Below are 19,344 nucleotides of genomic sequence, written 5' to 3'. Positions count from 1 at the left end.
ATATAGAGGTTAGTAAGATAAATATCTCCTCAGCAACAGTTAGCTAGCAAAACTTTGAGGTCAATGTGATTTCCAAAACACAGTTGCTATCTACAAGTCTTTCCATCTTAGAGCACTCAAAGTCCTGTGGATCTTAGAACTGGAATGGAAATCAGTAAGCAATGATCATGGGCAAAAAACTCATTATTACCAGCAAAGATCTAATGGTCAACCGCTGGATTCAGCTTAAAGTGCAATGTCACTGGACTATTCAAGAAGGATCCTGAAAAGAATACCCTGTGAAGGTCGTGCAAGGCTGATGTGATTATATCTCATACCGTTAACTGCGGAAAAACTTTGTTTACAACTCACAACAGACACTCATGCAATGAAGACAAGGTAATAGGCTGTCACACTGTACTTTGCTCTGATCTGGCACACAGGCCAGAATTTTACATCCCGTGGGCAGGCGTGCGCCCGATCCAAATGGGTGTGAAATCTTGAGATGACGTTGGGCAAACGTCACAACGTCATCAAGCACTCACGCAATATTTCGCTTGATGGGCACAAAAGTTGGAAGAGCACCTACTGACAATTAAGTGGACAATTAAGCCCATTAATGCCCAATTGTCAGCAATTTCTTGTGGCCCGTCCATGGGCCAATCTGCCAGGCAGGCTTCACATTTTTGATGAAACCTCATCCAAGGGAGAGATGAAATCTCTGTTAGGATTTAAAATAAAAAGAAATATCTGGGGACTGTTTGTTTTTGAAGTCTGCTTTCAGGTGCTTGATCGTGCTGCATGGACATTTTTTGCAGCATTTTTGGGCTCTATTTTCTTATATGCAAATCCCTGAAGCAACTGTCCGTCTTCAGGGAGCTCTCTCGAAGCGCACACCAGCCACCCATGGTGACATTGGCACCCGCTCTCTTCCTGCCCCCAATGGCAGTGCTGAGCCTTTCTCGGGGCTCATTTCACAATGGTTGGCTGTTAATTGGCTAGCCAGTGTAAGATTGCAGTCCAGGTGGAAGCGCATTTCGTGCCCACTTCTGGGCTCGTGGATCGCGTGTGCCCAACGAGTGTACAATTCAGGCCACAGTCTGAATCTTGACAAGCATAAGGTAGCCGACTCTGCAAATGTTAATGAGATAAGGCGGACCAGTGCTGGATATCTTTTCTCCCCCCAAGTCTTTGCTTGATAGAGTTGCTACAGAGTTCTGAACATAGGAACAGGAATGAGCCAATCAGCCACTCAAGCCTGTTCCAACATTCTGTTTGATCTGTGTTTCAACTCCATTTGCCCAACTTGGTTCCATATTCCTTAATACCTTCAATTAACAAAAAAATCTATGAATCCCAGGTTTGATTTTTTTTTAAATTGGCCCTCAAACTCAACAGCTTCTTTTTGAGGCAGAAACTTTAGGACCTCCACCACCACTTTGTGTGAAGAAGCGCTTTCTAATATCACCCCTGAATGGTCTAGCTTGAAAATTTAAGATTGTACCTCCTTGTTCTGGACTCTCCCACAAAGGGAAATGGTTTCTCTCTATCTACCTTTTCAAATTCTTTAGACACTTTAAAAGCCTTGATCAGGTCACCCTCAACCTTCTGTAGTAAAGAGATTACAAGCCAGTTTTATGCAGCCTGTTCTCATAATTTAACTCTTTTAGCCAGGTTCTAGTGAATCTGAGCTGCGCCTCCTCCAATGCTAGTTTGTCATTTTGAGATGCAGTGTTCAGGACTGAACACAGTACTCCAGATAGGAGGGACTGCAGTGGCTGCTGAGCAAGTAAAAGGCTCAGAACCTTCCCATAGCCCCACTGCATGGTGTCCAATCTGCAGCCTCCAAGCCTCAGCAACCTGACCCTTGAAACCCAGGCAACTCAATTTTTATTGAACTCATTCATACTTGCTGATTTTTTTCTGCAGATTTTCCTGTAGCTGGGAGGTTTAGAGAGGGATATTTTAGTGCTGTTGCCTCGTTGGTGGATCAATCCATAATCAAAGCACCGACGCCTGTTTTGATCAGCAATTTGAGACATTAGCAAATGTAAGGGAATATTTGTTTATATATGGCCTTTGAGGTATCACAGTACACACTATGCAGCCTATGAAAATAAAAGGGTGGGACTCACCAGGACAGATTTGTTTGGTAGCTGATGATTATTAATGTTTAAATGATTTTGTGCAAGAGTCAAAATCACAGTTAATGACATCGTTTGAGACTGAGGTCCACAGGCAGAAGAGCCAGTCTGTATAGCTCCACTCCTGTTCAGACCAACAACATTGGCAAGCAAAACAATTCTAACATCTGTTATAAAGATAACCAACTCCTCAAAATCCATTTGGTTTTCAATAGATGTAAAAGATTGCATGGCTCTATTTGAAAAAAAGTAGTGGACTATTCCAATGTTCTGATCAAAATTTGCCCCTCAGCCAACATCGATAAAACATAGCAGTCAGCAGTGAACTAACAATGCAGCCATTTGTTATACTTGTACTCGCCCACAGACTTTTGTGTGTTCTCGTACAATAAGTGCTGTCACTCAACTTTCCAAAAATTGCTGCATCCTTTAGGGAAAACCTGGGGCATGTGTGAGCAAGCCAAGCAACTGTGTCTGTACTTACCAACCACATGGACAAATCGTCAATGTGTAGTGCTGAGTCTGAATAATGAAATGCCAGAATCTAATTCAATGTGAAATCAAGTGCAAAAGGCAAAATAAGGAGGGAAAAAGGATTGAATTAAGAGAAATAAAAAAGACAGGAGGGAGGTGATGGCGTTGTGGTATTGTCGCTGGACCAGTAATCCAGAGACCCAGGGTAATGCTCTGGGGACCCAGGTTTAAACCCTCCACGGCAGATGGTGGAATTTGAATTCAACAAAAACCTGGAATTAAAATTCTAATGATGACCATAGAACCATTGCCGATTGTTGTAAAAACCCATCTGGTTCACTAATGACCTTTTGGGGAAGGAAATCTGCTGTCCTCACCTGGTCTGACCTACATGTGACTCCAGACCCACAGCAATGTGGCTGACTCTTAAAAGCCCTCTGAAATGGCCTAGCAAGCCACTCAGTTGTGACAAACCACTACAAAGTCACAAAAAAGGAATGAAACCAAATGGACAACGCGGCATTGACCTAGGCACCGGAAACAACAACAGCAATCGCAGCCCTGTCGACCCAGCTTAGTCCTCCTTACTAATATCTGGGTGCTAGTGCCAAAATTGGGAGAGCTGACTCACAGACTAGTCAAGCAACAGCCTGACACAGTCATCCTCATGGAATCATAATGTCCCAGATACCATCTTCAACATCCCTGGATACCCTGTCCCACCGATAGGACAGACCCAGTAGAGGTGGCAGCACAATGGTATACAGTCGGGAGAGAGTTGCCCTGGGAGTCCTCAACATTGACTCCAGATTCCTTGAAGTCTCATGGAATCAGGTCAAACGTGGGCAAGGAAACCTCCTGCTGATTACCAGGTACCAGCCTCCCTCACCTGATAAATCAGTGCTCCTCCATGTTGAACACCTCTTGGATGAAGCACTGAGGGTGGCAAGGGCACAGAATGTACTCTGGGTGGGGGCCTTCAATGTCCATCACCAAGAGTGGCTCGGTAGCACCGCTACTGACTGAGCTGGCCGAGTCCTAAAGGACATGGCTGCTAAACGGTGTCTGTGACAGGTGGTGAGGGAACCAACAAGAGGGAAAAACACACTTGACCTCATCCTCACCGACCTGCCTGCCGCAGCTGCATCTGTTCATGACAGTATTGGTAGGAGTGACCACCACAGTCGTTGTGGAGACAAAGTCCTGCCTTCACATTGAGGATATCCTCCGTTGTGTTGTGTGGCACTACCATCGTGCTAAATGGGATAGATTTCGAACACATCTAGCAACTCAAGACTGGGCATCCATGAGGTGCTGTGGGCCATCAGCAGCAGCAGAAATATACTCAAACACAATCTGTAACTTCATGGCCTGGCATATCCCCCACTCTACCATTATCATCAAGCCAGGGGATCAACCCTGGTTCAATGAAGAGTGCAGGAGGGCATGCCAGGAGCAGCATCAAGCATACCTAAAAATGAGGTGTCAACCTGGTGAAGCTATAACACAGGACTACTATGTTAAAGTGGTGAAACAGCATAAGTAGCAAGTGATAGGCAGAGCTAAGCGATCCCACAACTAATGGATCAGGTCTAAGCTCTGCAGTCCTGCCAATCCAGTCGTGAATGGTGGTGGACAATTAAACAATTCACTGGAGGAGGAGGCTCCACAAATATCCCCATCCTCATTGATGGAAGAGCCCAGCACATCAGTGCAAAAGATAAGAATGAAGCATTTGCTACAATCTTTGGCCAAAAGTGCCGAGTGGATGATCCATCTCAGCCTCCTCTGGAGATCCCGAGCATCACAAATGCTTGACTTCAGCCAATTCGATTCGCTCCGCGTGATATTAAGAAACAGCTGAAGGCACTGAATACTACAAAGGCTATGGGGCCTGACAAAATTCCTGCAACAGTACTGAAGACTTGTGCTCCAGAACTTGCCGCGCCCCTAACCAAGCTGTTCCAGTACAGCTACAAAATTGGCATCTATCCGGCTGTGGAAAATTGCCCAGGTACGTCCTGTACACAAGAAGCAGGACAAATCCAACCCGACCAATTACCACTCCATCAGTCTACTCTCTATCATCAGTAAAGTAATGGAAGGGGTCATCAACAGTGCTATCAGGAAGCACTTGCTTAGCAATAACCTGCTTACTGATGCCCAGTTTGGGTTCCGCCAGGGCCAGTCAACTCCGGTCCTCATTACAGCCTTGGCTCAAACATGGACAAAAGAGCTGAACTTCCGAGGTGAGGCAAGAGTGACTGCCCTTGACATCAAGGCAGCATTTGACAGAATGTGGCATCAAGGAGTCCTAGCAAAACTGGAGTCAATGGGAATCAGGGAGAAAGCTCTCCGCTGTTTGGAGTCATACCTAGCATAAAGGAAGATGGCTGTGGTTGTTAGAGGTCAGTCATCTCAGCTCCAGGATATCACTGCAGGAGATCCTCAGGGTAGTGTGCTCAGCCCAACCATCTTCAGCTGCTTCATCAATGACCTTCCTTCCATCCTAAGGTCAGAAGTGGGGATGTTTGCTGATGATCGCACAATGTTCAGCACCATTCGTGACTCCTCAGATACTGAAGCAGTCCATGTCCAAATGCAGCAAGACCTGAACAATATCCAGGCTTGGGCTGACAAGTAGCAAGTAACATTCCTGCCGCACAAGTGTCAGGCAATGACCATCTCCAACAAGGGAGAATCCAACCATCACCCCTTGATGTTCAATGGCATTACCATCACTGAATCCCCCACTATCAACATCCTAGGGATTACCACTGACCAGAAACTGAACTCCCACAACACTCAGGAAGCTTGACATCATCCAGGACAAAGCAGCCCGCTTGATTGGCACCACATCCACAAACATTCACTCCCTCCACCACCGATACACAGTAGCAGCAATGTGTACCATCTACAAGATACACTTGTAGGAATTCACCAAGGCTCCTTTGGCAGCACCTTCCAAAACCACGGCCACTACCATCTAGAAGGACAAGGGTAACAGATGGATGGGAACACCACCACCTGGGGGTTCCCCACCAAGTCGCTCACCTTCCTGACTTGGAAATATATCGCCGTTCCTTCACTGTCGCTGGGTCAAAATCCTGGTACCTTCTTCCTAACAGCATTGTGGATGTACCTACACCACATGGACTGCAGCGGTTCAAGAAGGCAGCTCACTACCACCTTCTCAAGGGCAATTAGCCAACAATGCCCACATCCCGTGAATGAATAATAAAAAAAAATTAAATCCTTTTACTAAATCTCCAACATTAAAACCCCAAGGAATGAGACTCCACATTTATAATTTTCAGTGTCACAGTGGTTGTTCATCAGTAATTAAGACTCATCATGCCATTAAAAGCTTACTTCTCTGGATCTACATGTTCCACATCTTTCAATACTGAGTCTTTCAGTAAAATACCAAAAAACAAAGCTTCTTGAGAAGAAGGGCATCTTGGGAAGCAGCTTCCTGATTTTCATAATTAACCGCACTTGTGCAGCTCAATCTACAGTTTAGTAACATTGAGCGACTGTTAGCTTCACCTGTATTTCTACTGCAAAATCTGGCCCAGAATCTGGTTTCTTACCTCATTGCTGTTTGTGGGATCTTGTATGCCAACTGGCTGCTGTGTTGACCACACTAAAATTATTCATGGCCTGTGAAGCACTTCAGCGTGTCCTGAAGGTATGAAATGTAATATATAAACGCAAGCTTTATCTTTCTTACCTTGGTGCTGTTGGAATTCAGCATAGTGGATGGGATGCCTAATTGTTCTAGGACCATTAGTTGATCTTCCATCAACGAGATTAATGGGCAGATTACCAGAGTGAATCCTAATCAAACAAATGAGCAATTATCTCTAAAATAGCAGCTTTTGTAAAATCCACATTACAATATATTCTGGACAATTAAAAAATGTTTGTTACATTTGTTTGTTAACCATGAAACCTTATATACGGACCCTAGTGCTATTTTATCACCGTTTATCGATGAAAAGAAATTGAACTTACCTCATCGTGAGGTGTGACTTAACCACCAACTTTAACAATAAACAGAGTGCTACTCAGAACGAGAGTTGGAATCTCATACATAATTGTAATGGACAAAATCACTACAGCCACTGAAGCTAGTAATTGTATTTACTGAATTAGATTAATTTTCTTCACGCTGCTGGCTCCAAGCTGTTCTAGTGTCAACTTGGGTCAGTGGTACCGCTCACTTCTGAATCAGAAGGTTGTGGGTGAAAGCCTCACTTGAAGGACTTGAGCATAATTGAAGTTAACACTTCAGACTAATATAGTGAGGGAATGTGACATTGTCAGAGGTGCGTCTTTTGGGTGGGTCTTTAAACAGAGAACCCACCTGTCTGATCAGGTGAATGCAAGATTCCTTAGCACCATTCAAAGCAGCACAGAAAAGTTCTGGCCAACATCACAAACAGACATATGGCCATTTACCTCAATGCTTTTTGTGGGACCTTGGTGTACACATATAGGCAACTCAACAGCCAATTTAATAAGGATGGCTACTTGAAAATAAATTAATTGGCTATGAAACATTTGGGGACATCTTGAGGACATGAATGATGCTGTATAAATACAAGTGTTTTCTTTGTAACTTTCCCAAGCTAGTTTCCTTAAAGTGAGCAGCAATTACCATTTAAACACGAACATTTTGAAGCAGGATAAAAGCAGAAAGGAAAAAAAAAAATTTTTAAATCAGCTGACAAGAATCACACAGGCTTTTTCAAAATATTACAAATGAATCTGGAGCCAAATAAAATACTGCATTACTGGAAGGAATGACATCAGCAGCTTGTAGTACATACCAGTGGAGCAGACAGCTGGCAGCTCGTAGCACAAGCTCTTCCCACCACCTGTCGGCATTATCAGAAATATATCCTTCCCTGCCATTGTAACATTGATGGCCTGAAGCTGCAATGGTCGGAAGGTTTGCAGTTTAAACACGCTCTTCAAAGCCTCATCAACCTTCTGTGACCATGAAAAATCTGGGTAGGAGTAAAAGGTAAACTATACTGGTAAACTACATCTGCAAAACAAAAACCCAACCACTGACCACTCAGTGTTACTCCCAAAATAATAACCATCTTTTCCAGTGTTTACACATCAGAAATATTAAAGTTTCTAAACACCTATATATAAACTTTCAACCTAGCAAACAGCCAAACATCTTTGCATTGTACTACATGTATCTATATGAATAACCAATATTTTTGAAAGTATATAAAACATTTCTTCAGCTATTTACTATTTATTAAAGTTAACTTGGTTAAGTTTGTAGTATTCCCAGCTCTGAGTTAGAAGGTTGTGAGTTCAAGTCCTTGTACAGACCTAAACACACAATCTAGACTAATAGTTCAGCGTATCACTGAAGTGTGCTACTTGTTGGAGGTGCCCTCTTTCAGATGAGACATGAAATCAAGAATCCACCCACAGGTAGATGTAAGTGAGCCAATGATATTCAAAGAAGTATTCAAAGGAAGGGGAGTTCTTCCAGCATTCTGGCCAACATTCTTCCCTTAACTACCTCTACGAAAAACAGCTCATTGAGTTATTCATTTGCTCTTTGTAGCATCTAGCTGCACATAAATTAGCTGCCACATTTTCTTACTTCAACAATAATCCATTGATGGCAAAGCACTCTGATGTGTCTGGAGGGCAAAATCATGTTCTATATATTAGTTCATTCTATTTGCACCATTTGTATTGATCAATTTGACGACAAGTGAAATTAGCCTTTTCGTTCAGCCATTCCTCACACACCAAGTGATTTTTAACTTGCATAAAATATTCCAGCAGCAAGGTAGTGGAATGTTTATTTTGCTTTATGGGTCATTTCTTCATACCAACCTCTGGACACAAAGCTTCACAGTGGGAGCATCTATCATGAATATTCTGACCAGTGTGCCCTCATGTGAATTTCCACACATTAAATTTAATGGACCAAGAAAAGACTCCATGCCAGTCTTGTTAATCTCAATGGGGTTCCCAACATGTACTGCCGTTATGTGCTGCTTTGTGGTAGGTGCTTTAATCTTTACTCAACAACAAAAGATGGTTGGAAAAAAAAGTCAAACACAACATAAAGTTGTAACATTCACGATGCTGACTTTGCGGTTGTATTTGTGTGAAAGCTGAAAGTCCTGATTATTACAGGACATTCAGCTGTCATGGTGGCTACAGATCAGAGATGAAGAATTTGCCTCAACACCATTCATCTATTCAAAAATAAAAGCTCAGCCTTGCCAAGAAACCCATGGAACCTTTCACAGTTTCAAAAAGTTCAAAGTACTACAAGCAGCTCATAGTAACACATTGGGTTGTTTTAAACTGCCCTCCTGCTCCCACAAGAAGCCCAAAGAGAACGCGGCATTTAGGAATTTCAAATTGGAGCAATGCCCAACTCACAGGGGCCATGGCTACTTCACACTGTTTTCCAAAGTGGGGCTCTGGCCAGAGTGCAAGGGTCTCAATGAAATGCAAAAGAGGGCATCAGATGGTGGCATTTGGAGCCCCAACAGGATTTTAACACTCAGTCACATGTCAGGAGCTGGATTCTCCAGCAAAACCTGGTGCAAAAGGCCCAGAAGAGAGCCAAAAAGTAAGTATATACATTGTTTAAACAAAAACAAAAAATGCTGGAAAAACTAAGGAGGTCTGACAGCATCTGTGGAGAGAAAGACAGAGTTAACGTTTCAAGTCTGTATGACTTCTTCATAGGGGCGTTAGAGGTGCTCTGAAGAAGAGTCAGACAGACTCGAAACGTTAACTCTGTCTTTCTCTCCACGGATACTAGCAGACCTTCTAAGTTTTTCCAGCATCTTTTGTTTTTCTTTCAGAGTTCCAGCATCTGCAATATTTTGCCTATATTTTTCAAAGATTTTTCTTGTGGGTCAGTGGGGAGAAGGACTGAAGTGCTTACCCAGGTGCCTGAGAACCATCACCTTGGGTCTCTTGCAGGGGCCTGCTGTCACGATTTCTTTTCCTGCCCAGCCATTCTGACAGACAACTTTGGGGGGAGTAAGTCCTGGGATATAATAATGCAGCCCGGCGATTAAAAGGGAGGAATTGTCTAGTCACGATTCTCTGGTCATCATGGTGTGTGGGACAGGCTTGATAGACCAGCTGGTCATTTTCTGCTGTCCAATTTTGTAGGTTCGTATGCTGTGCACTCATAGCCTTCTAATGCCCCTCTTCATTCTTCTAGTTGCCTTTGCTGATTTACTGATCAGTTGAAATAATCTTTCATTAAACCATATCCTTCATAATTTTGAAATCATCTCTCAGATATCCACATCTTAACTCTTCCTGACCCCAAATATTCAAACCTTTCTTTACAACTAGGACAAATTCAATACTTGAATCTGGAAACAACCATTAGGAGATGGTCTAAAACGTGCTAGCAGTTACAAATGAGGTGATTTCAAAAGAAGCTTTGTACCTGGGGTGCCAGTACCACTTTCTCCTAGAGACATAAGGTTGTGGGCTCAAGTTCCACGCCTGAGATTTGAGGATATAATACAGGTTGGCACCTGTCTTTCAGATGAGATATTAAACAGAGGCCACATCTGCCCTCTCAGGTGGATGTAAAAGATCACGTTTTGACCAATATTTATCCTCCAGCCTACTACACTATATCATTACACAAGATTATACAGGATATATGGCACAGAAACTGGCTATTCAGCCCAACCAATCCATATTGGTGTTTATGCTCCAGCCAAGCCTCTTTCCATCTTTCCTCATCTAAATCTACCATCATAACCATCTATTCCCTTCTCCCTCATTTGCTTGCCTAGCTTCCCCTTAAATGTATCTATACAATTCACTTCAACCACTCCCTGCGGTAGTGAGTTCCACATTCTCACCACTCTTTAGATGAAGAAGTTTCTTTTGAATTCCCATTGGATTTGTTGTTGACTATCTTACATTGATGGCCTCTAGTTATGCTCTTCCCAACAAGAGGAAACATTCTCTCTGTATCCGCCCTATCAAAACCTTTCAAAAATTTTAAAAACCTCTGTTAGGTCACTCCTCAGCCTTCTTTCCACCCCACACCTACCAATCAAGAGAAAAGAGACCCAGCCTGTCAACCCTTTCCTGCACTTCTGGCAACATCTTTGTAAATCTCTGCAACCCCCCCACTGCTTCTATATTCTCTTTATAATATGGTAACTAGAACTGAATGCAATACTCTAAATGTGGTCTAACCACATCTCACTGCTGTTTGTGGGAGCTTGCAGTGCGCAGATTGACTGCTGCATTTCCTACGTTACAGCAGTGATTACACTAAAATATACTTCATTGGCTGTAAAGCGCTTTGGAACGTCCTCAGGTCTTTCCCTTTTTTACTCAAAACTCCTCAAACAGAAGTTGATCTGATTTGATTTCACTAACCTTTCTTGCTCCAGTCCTCTATAGATGTTGTGCTTGATCCGCCCTCGTTCTTCTCAGACAGTTTTTCTATCTTCTTCTTTAGTTGCTGCTTCCTTTCCTGCAGCACCTGCTGTCTCTCCAGCAATTCCTGCATCTGGACCTCCAAGGCCTGCATCTCACTGTCAACCAGTGCCAATTGCTCCTCCAGGTCTGTAAAGGCGCAATTTTTAATCAAGAGGCTGATGTCACTCTGCCAATTTCATTGGAACAGAATGCAAACGAGAAGCGTTTACATAAAGCGGAAAAGAGATTTTATCGATATTGGTCATGCAAACCAAATTTAAATAGAATTTAAATGGATATTATTGATGTAGTTTTACATTTCCAGATATAGTTCTTTCCATATATGGTTCTATAGTGATGCCTCTGTAGATGGAGATGCTATAGTTCACTTACAAATTTAAGAATACTTTAATTAGCAAAGCAGAAAATATTGACTCAAGTCAATTTGAGGGAAACCTGAACACCCAACTTCAAGGGACAATTTTCCAGGTTTTTTCTCTAAGGTGAAATCCAGATGGCGCTGACCAGTCAGGTGGCTCTCTGGACCAGAATTGTTGAGGTTTCTTCTAAGGGTGCCAGTAGAGCCCAGAGCTACCGCAAAAGCAGATCCAAAGTGTTCCCATCCTTTCCACCAGCTTGGTACCATGACTCCGGGGCACCCAAAGTAGCTGATTATGGTAGGCTGCCTCCCTCATATTGGAAGGTCTGAGAACGATCATCTACAAGGCCATAAACAAAGTGGTTCCCTTTTCTGTTCATAAAAAGAACAGGTTCAGGTTGAATTTGGAGCCAAATCCATCAAAGCTGGCAGCCAGATCTACAGCTGCGCTCTTGTTTTTGCCTTGCTTAGTTGGCTCAGGGCCCTGGAAGGGATCGGCCTTGTGCCAAGGTTACAAACAGGTCATGGTAATGTGTCTGGTGCACCAAATCCAGCTGTGGCTTCTCCTGGGCAGGAGCAACAGGTTCCAAGTGCACAGTGGGGTAAAGGGAGGGTTGGAAGATCAGCCTCCAAGATTTGAATTGCCAGCCTTCATACGACAATCTGTAAATGTATTCTTCTCACCCATTCCTTTAAAATAAACTAATTGTCATGGCCATGGATCCTATCCCTCAATCACTTATGGGCCTACTGAACTTGTGAGTACGACATGTTTTTTAAAAAAAGGACATATGAGCAAAAGCTGGCTGAGACTATAAGGTAACTACTAGCTGGAAAATTCCTGTGTGGATTACTTGACCAATTAGTTCAGAGAGAATGGAATGTCACACCTAAAAGGTGTTACACGGCCTACTTCAGACAGAGGCACCTCAAAGGAAAAGATACAATGCAAACTGAACTGTAATTTCATGTGGTTGCGGAGAATATGGAAAATAATTATCATCTCAGCCAAAATCACCTCCTGTTGAGTTAAATGCAGACTGTGAACATGAACTGAGTTGAAAAGAAAACAGATCTGAGTGAAAGACATGTTTGTTTTTCCCTTTCAGGGCTACACAAGGAAAGGGGTTTTAAAAAGCTAACTGCAACCCTAGTCTGGTGTTTTGTTCTTGTGTGCGCGCTGTGAAGGTCACAGCTGAAGAACATCAACTGGGCATCCCTGCAACTTGCAGGTGAAAAGTCCTCTCTCACTATTTGCTGGAAGCAAGAATCTCCAAACCAACTGCTCAACTGCCAAAGATAGCACGACTGGAATCACCTCAACTTAACGGCCATAATGTTTCACCATCTGCTCCTCACAGACAAGCCAAAGAACTGATTCGTATATCTTGTCAACTTTCATTTTTGGATTCAATTTCTCATTTCTAATCTGTTTGTGTGTTGCATTTTTATAATTTTTTGCACGTCTAGTAACTAATAAACTCACTCTTTCTTTGACTCCAGCCTGCCTGGTTAAATTGGCTCCTTTTAAAACATAAATAGATCTGGACTGAGAAAAGGTATCCACGAGGGAAGGGATCTTTTTTAAGTAACCTTGTTGCGACCAACTGAGGGGGTTGAATAAAGAAAGGGAGCCAGTTCATCCCTCTTCACCTGGGATCATAACAAATTGGGGGAACCTCACCCGGCAACTAGTTGTAACATAATCAACTGCCAAATAACTTTAGTGTCAGGGTCCAATTCAAAAAAAAATGATACGGATATTCAGGTAGATTATTATACCCACGTTTATCATTTTATCAAGACATACAGTCTTCCTGTAGTAATATTTCCTACTTTATAACCAAATTTACTTCCACACCCTTACAACTGCTCCAATGTTTCCATAGAAAATTAAAATCAAGAAAATTATAATGCTTCAAAACTTGGTACACTCACAATTCTGAGTTATTTTTACTGCTGAGCCTGGTTCAGGCAGAAGGGATTTAAAAACTGAACTTACAGATTCCGAGCAGTTCTACAATGTCATATCCTTTCCTTTTATTGCTTGGACAACAAAAAAAAACCCTAAGATGTCTCCTCCTTCTGATGACACAACCGAGATCAAAGGTCCTAATTTTCACTGGCAGGCCGGGAATGCAGAGCTAGGACTATTCTTGGCTCTGCAAATCCAATCCAGGAGAAAGTGCCCCAGAAGGTCGGACTTTTAGTCCGGGGTGGGGGTGGAAAATGGGGGTTTTGGCAGGTGATCCCGAAACAAGTGCAGAGGCTGCCGGGTGCAAAGGCGGGTTGGGTGGAAGGCCTGCTTCAGCGCTGTGTCAACATTTTTTAAAAAAATCATTTAACAGCCCTCCAGCCCTCATAGCCCCTCACCCTCCCCATGCTCCATCCATGCCAAGACAGGACAGCTCATGCCACCACCCATCCCCATGGCACCTCATACCCTCCATGCCAACCTATGCCCCTCTACCCATTCCTCCATGGCACTTTATAGGCCCTGTGCCAAGATAGTGCCATCTCATGCCAACCTATGCCCCCAATCACCCTTCGCTCTTACACCTACCATACCAATTCACCCAGTATCCACCATGGGCAGACCTCAGGACCCATGCTGAGATGAGATAAAATAAAGATATTAAGTATCTATTAAAGAATTCACCATTTAAATATAAAACACTCTCACTGATTAAAAAAAATCATTCACTACATTCAAGTCCCTTTAATCGCTTATAAAAACTGGCATTGTAATTCATTGGCCTGCTTCAAACAGTCTGTAACCACTTGGAGTTGTCAATCTAACTGTGAATTGAGAGACACCCACTGTGATAATGGAAGGTTGTGAAATAAGTCATGCAGTGCTAATCCAGTAATGATAAACCTCAGGCTGATGTCAACAGAGTGAAATATCAAGCACTGATTTTTTTTAAACATTACAGAGCACTTTTCCCCCAAATATTTAAGGGGCAGGAGTTTTAAATGCCTTTTGACAGTTCCAATGAGATTATGCACATTCATGTCTACTTTTAACAGCCCAAAGGGCACCTTGCCTCTCCTAAGGGAAAGTTTACCAATCCCACAAGTGTCCCGGCCCATTATCCAATAGGATGTCCTACTACCCAAGTAACTACGCAAAGTTTAGACCTGATCCTACCGGATCTAATCTGCATATCATGTTTTCCATTCCTAGCTGACCAAAATCCAACAAGACTGAAGGAAGCTGCTGTTTTATATCGGCAGCTGCCTCCATAAACCACGAATGTGCAATTTGGAACCCGCCCCGATTCGCATGTGAAAATAGTAGATGCCATGTTCAGGAGCTGCACTTCCAGATCCGGACCTCCACAGACATTTGTGCAATGAAAATTCAGGCCAAAGATTCAGCAAAGTCACAAAGCTTCATCTTATGTGATACAATGATTTGAGGTAGCCACACAATGATTCATGGCACCACTGAGACTTAGTTTCCGATCTGGGGAGGGCACCCAATGGATGAGAAACTTAACTCTTTGTCTCTACAACATAGGTTTGAATACAGCTCATGCTGATCAGATTAGAATCTCTTCTCTGTATTGGCTCTAAACAGAAAAATTTAGCAACCCTTTGGTCCTAGCACTGAACCTTAAATGATGTGAGTGGGATTGGACATTTGGACTGTAGCCTAATTTCCAACTTTACTCTATCATTTTGCAAGGCTTAGTACTGGATGAGCAGATCTATGAATAAACCCTTTAGTCTGGTCAGTCTCACTCAGGTGCTGGTGGGCACTAGTCAACAACTCCCAATAAAACTTAAATACGAATTGGTAACCTTGTTCTGCCATCTAACCAGCTAGGGTAGAAATATAACACTGCTGCAGGAGATGCTCTTCAGATTAAAGCTGAAACAGCTGAGAGCTTATGATGCTAACCATCTCAAGCACCAACAACTTGAAGAGCACAAACTTCACTAAGTATACACACAGCTAAGCTATGACTGAACACCGTCACATGACAGCAAATTATTAACTCACCTGAAACTTCAGCCATTCTTGAAACAGAGTAACTGCCACTCCTCAGAAATACTGGTACACCTTCAAAACCTAAACAAAATTGTAATCAAGTGAATTCCTATGTACAGCTTGGACAGTCCAGCACAACACTTTGTGTATGTTGGGGATGCTGTGGGGGGTGGAGAGAAAGGGGTTAACACACACAGATAACTGAGCCAACACAATAGGCAAATAGCCAACGTGGAACTGGCTACATAACCTCAATTTATTAACTTTTAGGATTTTGTATTTAACAAGTAGGATACAGGGGTACATGCTCTAATTACAAACATTTCAAACCGCCATCACCAACTTCTGGCCTGAATGTGAATTTTAGCCATTGTTCAGACATAAAAGGTCGGTGTTTATAACAGTTAACAGCTTTGGCAGAAGAAGCCAAGCTTCTCAGAGAATCCAGGCAACAGGAAAGCCTGTTTAGGAATTTACAGCTCACAAAGTTTACATTTGTTCGAGCTATAAAGTCAAAGTTGGATGGAGCATGTTCACAGCTCAAGATACTAAATTAATCATATCAACAGAGCAACTGCTAGCTGAAGAAAGGCCAAGACCATTTTAACATCCTGGTAGTTGCTTGATGTAACAAAGGAATTGATGACTAAGAATAGCAATCAATCAAATAATTCACAACAGATCCAGACATGACATGCAAAAAATCCCAGTGGTGGACAGTTCTAGGCAGAGGTTCAGTCACCAGCTCCATTATGATTTGATTTTTAAATTAAAAAATGGCTCCTTAAACTTCACAAATGCAATACAGTAGAAGACCTGGAGCAGTAGGCGAAGTCTGATAGCCCTCTCTTCTCCTGATTAAGGTTTTATTTTATTTCTGAATTCAGATATATTCAAAAAATAGGTGAAATCAACCACAAACAAATCAAAGAAAAAAGTTCATAATCATAATCTTGAATTTTGCAAGGAAAGTAATTAATGACTGGTACCAAATAATGTGTTTGTACCTCGACAAACAACTTCATGGGATGCATCAGTAAAGAATCATCGAAACTTACACAATACAGCAGAAAGCCATTCAGCCATTTGTATCCATGCCAAGCAGCCACTCAGACTAATCTGACCTCACAGTTCTTGGTCCATAGCCCTGTAGGTTATAGCACTTCAAGTGCATATCCAAGTACTTAAATTTTGATGAGTTTCTGCTTCTAACACCCTTTCAAGCAGCAAGTTCCAGATTTCCCACCACCCTCTGGGTGAAAAATATTTCCGAGTCCCTTTACTGCTTCCACCTCCTTACACGAAATCTAGAGTAGATGACACAAAGATTGGCCAAGTAGTGGATAGTGTGGAGGATAGCCATAATCTCCAAAATGATATATATAGGGTGGTGGAGTGGGCAGTAAAGTGGCAGATGGTTCTTAACATAGAGAAGTGTGAGGTCATACATTTAGGGAGGTCAAACAGTTACAGGGATTACACAATAAATGGGAATATACTAAGAGGGGTAGATGAAGTGAGAGATCTTGGTGTTCAAGTACACAGGTCCCTGAAGGCAGCAGTTCAAGTAGACAAGGTTGTAAAGAAGGCATATGGAATGCTCTCCTTCATTGGCAGAGGTATAGAATATAAAAGTAAGAATATAATGTTGGAATTGTATAAAACACTGGTGAGGCCACAACTGGAGTATTGTGTGCAGTTCTGGTCACCACATTACAGGAAGGACATAATAGCTCTGGAGAGAGAGTGTAGAGGAGGTTTACAAGAATGTTGCCACGGTTAGAAAAGTGTAGCTACGAGGAGAGATTGGATAGGTTGGCGTTATTCTCCTTAGAACAAAGAAGGCTGAGAGGTGACTTGATTGAGGTGTACAAAATTATGAGGGGGATAGAGTGGACAGGATAAAATTGTTTCGCTTCGTGGAGAATTCTAGAACCGGGGACATAGATTCAAGAAAAGTGGCAGAAGGTGTAGGGGTGATATGAGGAAGAACTTTTTTTTACGCAGAGGGTGGTGGGTGTCTGGAATTCGTTGCCCAAGTTGGTGGTAGAGGCAGAAACTCTAAAATCTTTTAAAAAGACCTGGATCTGTACCTTAAGTGCTGTAAGCTGCAGGGCTATGGGCCGGGAGCAGGAAGGTGGGATTAGAAAGGGCACCTGGGTGTCCTCGGGCTGGCATGGACAAGATGGGCCGAATGGCCTCCTTCTGTGCTGTAACTTTTCTACGGTTCTATAGAGACCCTTCAATCAAGTGTAATATGGTTTTCCTGTCCACTCTGTCTAGCAGGGAGACCGACTCATTAAATAAAATAAGGGACACTTTGACCATGGGACTGGAGGGTGCTGATGACACTGAAGGGAGGGGATTGCTGGTGGCCAAGAGTGTTGGGGCTGTGTAATCGGGAGGGGTGGGCGGGGTGAGGTAGATAAGCATCAGCTGGGGTTAAAGTGGGTGATGCTAAAGTCAACAAACTTATGATCTTATTGAACAGCAGAGCAGGTTCGAAGGGCCGAATAACCTATCTCTAATTATGTTTAATAATAATTATAAATCATATGTTTGCATGTACATTTGTTACCTTGTGTCACAACACTATCATCTCTCCACTGACCAACACTCACTTGCAGTCCCGCTTGAATCATTTAAACTCACCTTGAAGACTCCCGGGTTCAGTCTCCAACGGGCTGTCCTAGAAATAAGGGACAAAGGTGTCCCTTCACAAGGCAAAATACAGGACAGTTGGTCACTCTGCTATTTAGACACTTTATATTTGTAAGCACTTCACCTCTCTTCAATTATGTTCTTTTCAAAAAGCATCCCCAATCCAATCTTTTCTCAAACTAAAATGATCCCATCCTGCTTCAGGGAGCTTCATTCTACCCTCAGCCACTTCAATGGTATTCATCTCTTGTGCAGTATTGAGGGACTGCTGCACTTCAGAGGGCCCGCTGTCTAACTAGTGCACCCCATCTGCCCTGACAGACCAGTCCGCTGGGACTCTCAAACATTGGTTCTCAGGGCAGGTGGAGCAGAGGTTGAGGGCCGAGGAAAGTTCCCATTTCACCCCCTCAGGAAGCTGCCTCCGCAGCTCTGCAGCCAATCAGCATCAAGGCCACTCGCCATTGGCCAATCACAGCCAGACTGGCTGGAAAATAAAAGCAGACTGGAAAGGTTGACTCTCTTTCTCTCTCTCCACAGATGGTGTTAGACTTGCTGTTTTGTTCCAACACTTCATGTTTTTATTTCAGCCAAGCCAACATTTTCCATGACGTCACCTCCGGCGCTCGAGGTGCTGTCCGTTTTTTATTCAAACTCCCGGATTATTTATAAACCCAGGGCGACTGATTTCGCCATTACCCGGACCAATTCATTCACCGACAGAAACGGGCAGCGCCCGAGCTGTCCTATTCTCGTGGGTAAGAGTACACGCCGCTTCAAACCTGTAAATGGTGCTCACAACCGGAGATGAAAGAAACGGCGGCTCCCTTCTCGCGGCAACCCGACTTCCAGAGGCGGGACTTTCTCCCGTCAATCACCCATTCATCCAATTAGAGGTGAGATCCCCACCCATCAATCATTTGGCACACTGTTGGTCCAATCAAAAGTGCGGCCTTCTCCAACCTATAACATGATCCCGCGTGCTTCTCCAATCAGAAGCAGGGTCGCCACCCATCTCACCAATCCTTTGCCTCTGCACCCCACCAATCAGAGGCGAGGACGACGCCCACGCACAGCTCGGCGCTCCACACTGCTCCAATCAAAGGTGGGATCCCCACCCACCCCACCAATCCTGTGGCTCGGCGCTTCTCCAATCAGGTAGGACCCTACGCCTATCAGGACGGCGCATTCCACCAATCAGATCAATCACCACCGAAGCTCAACAGCAAGTGCTCCTCCATCAGAGG

General features: G+C 43.3%; 1 protein-coding gene across 3 annotated transcripts in view; it reads right to left on the bottom strand.

Moving 5' to 3' along the window:
• Positions 1-18,978, bottom strand: part of recql (RecQ helicase-like) — a 40,746-nt gene extending 21,768 nt beyond the window's left edge. Inside the window, exons 1-5 of one of the 3 annotated variants that reach the window (XM_041203497.1) lie at positions 18,880-18,978; positions 15,452-15,520; positions 11,022-11,210; positions 7,433-7,612; positions 6,331-6,437 (exon numbers count right to left, since the gene is read on the bottom strand). In XM_041203497.1, coding sequence (XP_041059431.1) covers positions 6,331-6,437; positions 7,433-7,612; positions 11,022-11,210; positions 15,452-15,467 — 492 coding nt within the window. In that variant the 5' untranslated portion in view covers positions 15,468-15,520; positions 18,880-18,978. Of the gene's footprint in view, positions 1-6,330; positions 6,438-7,432; positions 7,613-11,021; positions 11,211-15,451; positions 15,521-16,497; positions 16,618-18,091; positions 18,154-18,879 lie in introns of those variants that run through there. The other 2 variants (XM_041203498.1, XM_041203496.1) reach the window with 2 other exon arrangements.
• Between the last annotated feature and the right edge of the window lie 366 nt (positions 18,979-19,344).

Source organism: Carcharodon carcharias, chromosome 13 (genome assembly GCF_017639515.1).
Source record: "Carcharodon carcharias isolate sCarCar2 chromosome 13, sCarCar2.pri, whole genome shotgun sequence".
In the NCBI taxonomy this organism is placed as follows: Eukaryota; Metazoa; Chordata; class Chondrichthyes; order Lamniformes; family Lamnidae; genus Carcharodon; species Carcharodon carcharias.
The sequence above is the reverse complement of the archived record's forward strand: the minus strand, read 5'-3'. Positions and strand labels throughout refer to the sequence as shown.